We start from the raw sequence: 10,706 nt of genomic DNA, 5'->3' as shown, positions 1-10,706 counted from the left end.
TTAGCGCCAAAGAGGCACGCCCGGCTACATTACCTGTCCTTCCTCAGCCCCGTCTAACTTCTTGCACAAGCCAAACTGACTTCTTGTTCCCATAAAAACTAGTCACGGAGGACAGAAAACAGCGCTGAGAAGGAACCGCAGCTACTTCTCCGCAAACACTACACGCTGCTGCGCCGCGCCACGCCAGGGAGCCGCTCTCACTTCTCCGCGCGAGCTCCTACAAGCCTCACTACGCTCTCCAAGCACAGGCTCCAAAGCTACTACAATGAAAGCCCGCCTGCCCGCCCCCCAGAAGAGCGCTACGGCGCCCCGCCTCATTTTCCCCTTCGCCTTCCCTATGACGTTAACACACCCGCGTCTGCGCAGAGCGCTCCCTTTGCGCCCTCTGGAGGGGGGGTGTTGTGGGCGTGGCTCTGCGCGCGGTTCTGGCAAAGGACTTGTCAAATGGGGGAAGAGGGAGGGAGGGGGGACGAGAGAACGGCCGGGCGGGGTGGGGAGGAGGCAAAGAAGAAGAAGAAGACTGCGCGCGCGCACTTCGAAGAAGGGAGCGCGCGCGCTGGCTCTGGGCGGTTGCGTGACTGATTAGAAAGGTGGCGGCGGCGGCGGCGGCGGCGCGCCCGCCCTCCATTAAACAGCTTAGCGCGGCAGTTGCTTGGCGCGTGGTCGGAGCCGCGCCTGCCTCTCCCTCGCTCCCTCCCTGTGCGCGCGCGCGCGTTCTCTCTCTCTCTCTCTCCCTCTCTCTCTCCCTCTCTCTCCCCGGCCCCTTCGCGTGTGAGTGTGCACCAGTGGGGGAGGGGAGGCGAATGAGGCGGCTCTGCCTTCCGCCGGTTCATCTCCGTATCCATCCCCTCCGTGGTCCCTGCTCCACCCCGCCCGCCGCCGCCTGCCGGCATTAGCCTCCAGGGCCGCAGCGGTGGGGGAGCAAAGGGAAAAGGGTCGCGACGGACGGGGTGGGGAAAGGTGAGGACCTGGCGGCGGCGGCGGCGGCGGCGGCGGCAGCGAGAGAGACGGAGAGAGACACGCGGGGAGGCTGAGGCCCACAGGAGGAAGGGACAAGGAGCGGCGGCTGAAGGGATTCCCGGCGTGGCCGTTGGAGCCTCCGGGGCGGATTTGGATCTGTGCGGCGTGAGGCGGCTGGGATTTAACGCGGTGGTGGCGGCGGCGCGTCGTGCGGGGAGCGCGGAGGGGATCGTGCCCGCGCCCCCTTCCCGCCTCGGCCGCCCGTGTGGCGAATTGCCCCCATCTGGACCATGGCCGACGACGACGTGCTCTTCGAGGATGTGTATGAGCTCTGCGAGGTGATCGGCAAGTAAGTGGCGGCGGGAGAGGCAAATGGCCGGGGGGGGGGGAATGAGAGGGAGGGCGAGAGAAAGAGACGGAGGCGACCGTGACCGAAGCAGCAAAGCCTCCTCCCCGACGGGAGGTGGTGGTGGGGAGAGAGATGCTCGGCTCCGTTCCCACCTGAGCTGCTGCTGCTGCTGTTGCGGCCGCCGTGTCTGTCTGAGGCAGGGAAGGGGGAGAGAGGGACCGGCTCCATGGCGTTGGGGCTGAGTGACATGACAAGTGAATCCGCCGTGGCGCCCACGCGCTTTCACACGGTGGGGGAAGTGACTTGATAATGGGGGGGGGGGGCTGTTTCTTTTTCTTCTCCTCCCTCCCCTCCCCCCCTCCTCGCCACCTTCGGGCACTCAGATTAAACCGGCTGTTTGCTCCTGCAGCTAACCTGGTTTTCTGCTTGCCCCGGTGTTGGCAGAGGTCTATGTGTGACCAGGAAGGTAGGCAAGGAAGGGATGAGGCGGGGGATGTTTTCCCTCCACATCTTTCTGCTCTTGTGTGGTGTGCCTGGTATATTTGCACGCCAGGTGCCTTCCTGTGCTCTGCTGCATAATAGCCCAGCTCGTTAGCGACGATGTAAGTGACACTCAGGTAATGCTCAGTTTCTCTGTAAATATTTCTATCCCCCACCCCCACCCACTTGGAATAATAATGATGAAGAGTGCAGAAGGAGATTTTTGCCTTTCTGGGGCTTATGCAACTGCTTTTAAATCGATGTTCAAGAGCTTGCATAAAACTGAAGTTGCAGCGGTTGCTAAACTGCCACTGCCTGTCTGTTTTGGAGTGGCCAGTTTGGTAGGTTGTTTGAAAATGGCAGCTCAAGTCTTCTTAGTTTGTAACTTGTGCAATTCTGTGCTAGTGGAAAATAAAATTAATTATGATACTAAAAGGAAACAAAACACACTTTATTTTTCTTCATAGTTTTAGGTTAGTAGTGATACTGTGTTTTTTGTGAGCTTTCTACTTATTTTTATAGTTCTTGGTGATAAAACAAAAGTAGAATAAGATGCACCATTTTGAAAGAACAGGTAACTTTGCATATTGGAGTTAACTGAAGATGCTTTAGCACTTAGGTGGCTTTCCTATTACAGATTTTGAAAGGATAACTACATGGTGAGGAAAACGCCTTTGGAAATGATTTACCTGGGAGTAAGGTATGCTTCTGAGTATAGGATTGCACTGTTTTCTTTCATTCTAATTTTGCTATAATAGTTGTCAGATAGTTGTCTACTGTAAGACAATGCAGAAATAATATTAGCATTTATTTTGTCATGTTTCCCTCAAAGTTTTCTTTTATGAAGCTAAAATTTGTGTCTGCTTGCTCAAAATATTTGAGGACATTTGGTCCTGTAACACCTTTTGCCAAATACTTTATTGAATTGTGTGTGTTACAAGTGTCTCCCAACTCTTAATTATTAATTTGTCTATGGGAATTCCAGTTTTTGAGAGATAATTTGGTTAGAACCCTAAAAGCATCAGTTATAAATTCATGTTTGCTCCATAGTTCTCAGATTCATTCATTCATTCATTCAACTTTGCTGCTCCAGTATACCATGTGATAGGGCTTTGTTTTGTTGCTTTTGCAATAAATGTGCTACCACTCATGTATTTCCAAAAGGTTCTCCTCCTTCACTGGGAAGTTGCAGTCAATTAACACTATTTTGTACTTGAGGAAATGCAGAATTCCCTCTAGGTGACTCTAAGACTGACCTCTGAGGTCCTGCTCCCTGTCTTGCCACTGATAAATATCAGAAGGTGTTAGTGTTGGGAAAGGGCTTTTTCAGTTGTGGTCTCACACTTTTGGAACTTACTGGTATGATAACTTAATTTGGCCCTCTGTTAGGTTTTAAATATTTCTTAACCCTCTTTTTGCTCTACCAAACCTCTTCTTGGTTTTTAATGCTGGTTCTCTTTGTTCTAATTAGGTGCTGTTTTATGGGTTTTTATTTTAATGTCCTCGTTTCTAAACCATTTTCTGAAGGTTTGGCCCAAAAGGTGGATTGGGGTGGGTAGGTGTAACTTAATAAATAATGACAAATGGTGTAGCTTTGATCATAAGTGATGAATGAAGAAGTCCTAGATTCAGCCTTAGGTAAAGTTTATTAGGTGTTGTGAGACCATAGGCCTTGGGATTGGATTCACAGGAAGAAGAAGAAATGGGGGGGTGAATTGGGGAAGCCTTATTTGTAAGAAAGGGACCTCCCCTTTCCACGCTGTCTTTAACCATTGTGCAAGAGGAAGCTGGGATGCCGGCTGTCCCCTCCGACCTTCCTAAAGAGCAGGGGTGGGCTTTGATCAGCCAGGAGGGAGGAGGCTGAGATGGCTCAGTTGGTAGAGCATGAGACTCTTAATACAGTGGTACCTCGGGTTAAGAACTTAATTCATTCTGGAGGTCTGTTCTTAACCTGAAACTGTTCTTAACCTGAGGTACCACTTTAGCTAATGGGGTCTCCCACTGCTGCCGCCATGCGATTTCTGTTCTCATCCTGAAGCAAAGTTCTTAACCCGAGGTACTATTTCTGGGTTAGCGGAGTCTGTAACCTGAAGCTTCTGTAACTCGAGGTACCACTGTATCAGGGTTGTGAGTTTGAGCTCCACATTGGGAAAATATTGCTGCATTGGAAGGGGTTGGACTAGATGACCCTTGTGGTTCCTTCCAACTCTGATTCCAGTGTTAGAAACTCAGATATATAAGATGAGCACCAAATGCCTCCTTAAACCAAGGCTACAGTTGCCAAAATGGGATGTCTAGTTGCCATTTTGGGGTAAAACTGCCTTAAAGTCTTATTTTTCAAATGATGGACTGACTGTGATTGATTCTCAGTTAAACATCTGGCTAGTTCAGATGACAAACTTGAGCTAGATTAAGTACTTTTAGAATTTAAAGAAGAAAAGTCACTCAATCCAGGGGCAGTTCACAGATCTATTGGCCTATTCCTACCTCTTTCTGTTAGCAGTGACTGCTCCTGCTCAGGCTGCAAAAAACCCCAACGCATTTTGGTTCCAGAAATTCATTCTGATAGTACAGATAAAATATAGCTGATGGAATTCTAAAGGGTGGGGTATTGGTGTGTGAAAACAGTCCAGATCCAATGATCCCCAGGCATGCACCTCCAAATGATGGAGGTGCCAGGGGCCATCCTGGTTCCTAAGCATCTTCTCTTAGTTGCAAGTGGTTGAAAGCCAGGTGCAAAATGAACCTGGCGCATGGATAATTTCGAACACTGTCTGATTCTATTATTCTAAGGCTGAAAAGGAGGCAGCAGCAACTGAACAGAAGCATAAACATAATGGTGTTGTCTTGTGACCTAGAATCAGGTGCTGCCTTCACTGACAAAAAAATGACCCATCTGCCCTGACAGCATGCGTTTGTAATCTCAGCATTCCCACAAGATGAGTGACTCTTGTGACTAAACTCAGGCATACCTTATCTTTAAAAGCTTGGGAGGTGAGGGCAGGGAAAGTTGTTGGGATACTTTCTTCTCTACTTTCTATGCTCCTGAACACCTGAATCATGACTTCTGAGCACTATGTCTGCTGCCAAGCCTGTACAGTTACTTGCCTGAATAAGGATATCTTTCCTACTTACAAGTTGAAGCCTTTGTCTGTGTGTTTTGAGCCGGGACCAGAGATGGATTAGGGGAGCACAAAGACTCAGGGTGCTGCAACTGTTATATAGAATGGAAGGCAGAGGTGCTGAATTCTGGAGTGGTACAGGGTGCTGCTGAAATTAGAGACTCCAAGGTCCACTACTGCATTACTTGGCTTTAGACAAACCGGTATCAATCAGACACAGCCCCTTTCTGTTTTTTGGATATTCTGGCCTATCTTCCAAGGTATTGCTGTATTCAGTATTATTAAGACTGTGTACATAAAAAGCATTGCATACTTTGGGGGGAGTGGAGCTGTTGGCACACTATTGCTGTGTGTAGTATGAATATGTGAGTTCCATGAACTGCAAGACAGACTGTAGACAGTCCTGGAAAATTGTCTGACCTGGCAAAATGCAACTTCTTACATTCCCAGCTCCAACAGGAGGGCTGCCTTAATGATTCTTTTAAACTGGCAAATATCTACAAAGCTAATTCTCAGTAGTAATGCCTAGGCATCTTGTGAGCTTTTAAAGTAATTGCTCTCTTTAGGCTGTGCATTGGAATACACATCTAGCAGGTTTCTTAAGACAGGTATAAGCATTTGTGAAGAGGCTGTGGCACTCTGATTCCTTCTGAGATATTCCTGACCTCTTCCTCTCCTAGCTTTCAGTGGAAGACTGTATGATAACCCTTTTACTTAAAGCACATCATTCTTCTAATTTGCTCAATCAGACGCAAATCTACTTTGCTACCAATGAATGAGATAGTTGACAAGCACACATTTATATTTGAATTTTCTTATAACTATTTAATCAGTTAATTGTTAATTGTACTTATATTTGAGTCTTCGTTGTTTTTTCCTTGGTTTATGATAGCCTTCGCTGTATGATCTTTAGGTTCCGTATTCTCCCAAACTTTGACTGTAGGGATGGAAGAACAATGGCACAGCAATTTTCTCTCTCACTGCTCAATTTGTTACATACTGTAGAGCAGGTATGTTGAACCTGTGGTCCTCAAGATGTTGCTGGACTCAAATTCCCATCATCTCTTACCATTGACCCTGCTGGCCGGATCTGAACTATCTTTTTTTGGCATTGATAAGGGTCTTATAGGAATATGACCCAAAGGCTAAAATTATTTGAAGGTATACGCTGGCTGATTTTGAGGTCTTTACTTTGAAATCAAATCAATTCTAAGATCATAAGTGTGTTTCATGGAAATGAATTTAATGGGCAGTCCAAATCCCTGGTTGGCAGTGGCAGGGCTAAATAGACCAGTGTAGCCACTGCTGCATCCACAACCCCGCTACATGCACTAGTCAGGTGGGGAGAAGGGTGGGGAGAGGCAAAAATGTCTACTGTATTTGCTATGTGAGCTCCCAGGCTAGCAAAACCTGAGAGGTCTCAGTTGGGCTTGATGTCAAAAAGTTCTGTCCCAAAGTGTCTCATTTTGTTGTTGTTGTTTTTTTAAATGGTATTTATTAGAAGTTTCAAAAATTACAGAAAAAAGAAGAAAAGAAAACAACAAAAAATTTAACAAAACATACATAACAATACATAAAAAAGGGAAAAAAAACCATAAAAACCAATACAACAATAACAATAAAAAACACACATCCAATATTCCATATCTTTATCTTTCATTTACTTGTTTCATCGACCTCCTCACACCTCCCTTTTTGTATTCTAGTTTAGTTATTTGTTTCAGCAAATTCTTTCCATCTTTCTCAATTTTTATTGGGTAATTTATCTTAACAGTCTAACCTATTAATTAGCTCAGCAAATCCTTTCCATCTTTCACTATATTCTGTCGTTCAATTTACCTTAATTTATTTTAACCTTATCTTACCATAAAATACCTTAAAGCTTAAAACTTAATATTTATTTGTACATATCTCCTTATATCATTTCTACTAAAGCCAAATAGTTTCATTCCAACATATTTCCTAATACTCGTTAATTTTACACTAATTCCAAAAATAAATTTTTAAAAATTTTCTTCTAATCTTCATCCATCGTCTCTTCTTCCTGGTCTCGGGTTATGTCAGTCCTTACTGTCCATTCCATCTAGTCCATCAACCTGGTAATCTTATGTCCGAGGCTCTTAAGTCTTTTCCATGTCCCTTCTGCAGATCTTCTTCTTGTTTATACCTGCACTTTACCTTGTCTTTTGTTGATCTCTTTCTTAATTTCTTTCCTTTCTCATTGAGGAGTAGGTCTCGGGGAGACTCCAACTCAAAAATATCTCCGTCTCTCCTCAGCAGATCAGCCCATTCCCCACAGCCCCATTCCCCACAGTCAGCAGTGTAGTCCAGAGAGTATTTAAAAGCATGTTTCAAAGTCCCTCCAAAATTAAGGGCCCCCACAACTCCAGACCCCCCCCCCGGCCCACTCCAAATTCAGTCTTCAAGAACAGCGGCTTATGCTCCTGCAGGGCCTCGGGTCTCTCCATTTGTGTTACTTGAGGTTCAACAGCAACCTCCTCCATTATCTTCTGCATTTGCACTTGCCCTGTCAAAACAGGTTCCTGGGTTGGTTCCTGTATAAATATTCACTGTCTGTCCAAAATTTTTGACTGCAACCGTCATCAAATCCATCTTCTCATGCATCTGCTCCAACAAAGCGCCTGTCTTGCAAAAAGCAAGCACCAAAACTTCTTCCAAACACATTTTTATTCAAGGTCAGAGTCTGGTCCCACGATCCTAATCTCCACAGCTGTGAAATCCCCAGATCGACTCCAGCAACAATTTAACAAGCTCCCTCTAGAGGAGACAATTTCTATTTGTATCCATCTTTTGAAAGCAGGTCCAACAAAAGAGAATTACTTTTATTTTTCAAATTTTTTGTTTCTTTTAAATGCAAAAGGCAACATTGGAATCAATTTGTTTCTCTTCTTTAACTATCTGTCAAAAGACGTTCCATTCACAGTCAATGAACTTCCCCAAAAATCTCTGTCTCTGACACCCCGTTCCCAGGTTTGAGACGGTGGAAATTTATCTTTCTTTACTCTCTCTCCTGCAGGCTTGAACAATCAAAATTCCCCCTCTTTACTCCTGCTTCCAAGAGGGGTTTTGGTGGTTAAAACTGGAGGAATTTTAGACCTTTATATACGACTTTCCAGACTTTAGCTTGCACAATTTTTGCTTCAGTCTATTTACAAAAGCGGAAGGCGGACTTCCTGTTTAGAACCTTCCCGCTTCAATGCCAAATTAAAATGTTTCTTAATCCAATTTTCCATTCTACTCATGGGTACTTGTTTATTTTATTTTTTTAAGATATTTATTGAAGATTTACAAAAACATAAATTTAAAAAGGTCATATAAAAAGAAATACAAAAAAAAAACATAGAAAAATACATAAAAAGAAAAAAAAGAATAAAAACAAATCCATTTTTGTAACCCTAACTCATTATCTTGTTTCCTTGGCCTCCTCACACCTCCCCTTTTTGTATTCCCATTTAAGTAATCAAATAAGCAAATCCTTACCCTCTTTCTTCAGTTTTCCTTTTCTGTGATCCGTCCCTTGGAGCTCTCCTGGCCCCAAGCTGTCATTTGGCTCTGCTCAATGACCCACCCTTCAATGTCGGATATATCTGTTTTTATGTCCCTGTGTTTTTATGTTTGTACATATTTTATGGGCTAATAGCCGTAAATAAATAAATTGTAAATTGTAAATTACCCTCTTTCGTTTATCTTAACTCTATATCTTAACATATTATAACTCTGTATTTTCATCCATTATTGATTCAATTTTGCATACTCTTGTTAACTTTGTTGCTAATGCCACTTATTTTCAATCCAACATCATTTTAACATTCATTAATTTTACAGTATTTCTGAAGATAGTCTTTAAATTTCTTCCAGTCTTCTTCCACCAACTCTTCTCACGGGTACTTGTTTAGAGTCCAATTGTCCACAGGAAAAAGTCAGCGCTCTCCAGCAACGGCTGTGCGGCTTCACTCCGTAAAAATAGCAGTCGATTCAAAACACCGCACCGCTCACCCCAACGTCGCTTCAGATCCCCGAAAAAGGGGTTTCCCTGCGAGTAGGGGAGGTGCTCCTGGTGTCAGCCGAATCCCAGGTTCCCAGGCTTCCTCTGCATGAGATTTTTAAAGGGTCTCCACCTTCGCCGCGGCGGCAAGACCCGATTTTCGCGGAGCGGGTTCCTCTCGGTCAGAGGAACTCCGCCATTGCTGATGGCGCTAACCCGGAAGTCCCCCCAAAGTGTCTCATTTTGAAGGTTACCATTGACTACTGCTGGTAAGGGGTACTGCAGGTGGGAACTTCTGCCTGCCTTTTGTTTGGGCATTGGGGTGCTCCTTATTAGCAGGATTGGGCAGAAAGGCACCTCAGCTAATCCATGCACCCCCTCCAACATGGCAGATCAAAGGTTTGGATTACTTCATCAGGATTGCAACCGTGCATATTTGGACCCTTAGCAAAATTACTTTTAAGTTTTATTAATTCTAGTGGAGTTTATTTTCAGATGTGCTTAAGGATGTAGCCATTATTGTTTGTATCGAATGATCATATATAGCAGTAATAATAATAGTTGCTGTTGGTGGTTGTGTGAACGTGTTTGGTGTGTGAAAATACATGTTATTATCTAATGGGGGAAAGAAACCAGTGATGAATTCCAGATCTTTACATTCCCAGACATGCTAACTAGACATGATCTTATTCTTAAATTCTTTCAATAGGGGTCAGAAAGATCATTGTTGTAATTAACTTTCTGCATAACCAGTATCTATTTAGAATCTAGTAGACATACCTTGTGTTTCTCTCTTATTTAAATTTATGATCTGCCAAAATTTATTTTGGATAGCTGTTTCTCTACCCACACAATTGTGCAGGTGTAAAGTTTTGATATACTGATTTAACTTCTAAATAGCTTAGTCTCTAACTTTAAAATATTCATGCAATTTTATGTGTAAATATCTCACAAAGATAAGGATGATCTCCTGATATTTACTGTGGAAGGAACATGAGTTTCAAAGAACCTGTTTTATGAGCGCTTTAACAATGGTGCTTTCATCTAAGTGATAGGCATTTTTTTTATCAGTTCACATCATTCTGAATGGATAGGATTAAACTCTTGCTTCTACTTTAGCATGTCAGCAAAAACTTATTACAATCTGGATTTAGACACACACTTATAATATGATATGATATGATATGATATGATATGATATGATATGATATAATAGTATTCAACTATACTCACTGAATAAAGACCTGATAAAAGCTCTCAAGTATAATGTTAACACTTTAGGAAGTTTTATTTCACATATTTAGTTAGTTTAATTGAAGGAAAAAGTGAATTTTTCAGGAGACAAACTGGAAAGTGCATGTGACATTTTTGTGTGAACATACCTAATAATAGTAATAATAATAATTTATACCCCATCCATCTGGCTGGGTTTCCCCTAAAAAGGATAAAAGTATGCAGTTAAAACAATTGTTAATTTCAATAATCATAAATAGTTCTTGTACCCTGCCTGTCTGATTGGATTGTCCCAGCCGCTCTGAAGGACTTCCCACAAAATTTAACAGAGCACAACAAAACAAAACATCAAACATTAAGTTTCCTGAAACTAGGCTGCCTTCAGGTGTATATGGAAAGTCTCATGATTGTTTATCTCTTTGACATCTGATAGGAGGGCATTCCATTGGTCAGGCGCAACTACCAAGAAGGCCCTCTTCCTGGTTTGCTGTAACTTCACTTCTCACAATGAGGGAACTGCCAGAAGCCCTCAGAGCTGGACCGCAGTGTCCAGGTT

The 10,706-nt window shown here is 43.6% G+C and overlaps 1 protein-coding gene across 21 annotated transcripts in view; it reads left to right on the top strand.

Annotated features, from left to right (window-relative positions):
* Nucleotides 1-396: 396 nt before the first annotated feature.
* The window catches only part of CASK (calcium/calmodulin dependent serine protein kinase), a 128,347-nt gene continuing 118,037 nt past the window's right edge, over nucleotides 397-10,706 (top strand). For 6 of the 21 annotated variants that reach the window (XM_083612525.1, XM_083612521.1, XM_083612517.1 and 3 more), the window contains exons 1-2: nucleotides 510-1,309; nucleotides 2,427-2,489. In XM_083612525.1, coding sequence (XP_083468651.1) covers nucleotides 2,446-2,489 — 44 coding nt within the window. In that variant the 5' untranslated portion in view covers nucleotides 510-1,309; nucleotides 2,427-2,445. Of the gene's footprint in view, nucleotides 1,310-2,426; nucleotides 2,490-10,706 lie in introns of all 21 variants that reach the window. The other 15 variants (XM_083612524.1, XM_083612516.1, XM_083612530.1 and 12 more) reach the window with 8 other exon arrangements.

The sequence above is a fragment of the Podarcis filfolensis genome (genome assembly GCF_964270895.1).
Source record: "Podarcis filfolensis genome assembly, chromosome: 4".
NCBI classification, from domain to species: Eukaryota; Metazoa; Chordata; class Lepidosauria; order Squamata; family Lacertidae; genus Podarcis; species Podarcis filfolensis.
Note: the sequence above shows the minus strand (reverse complement) of the source record. Positions and strands in the feature narration are given on the sequence as shown.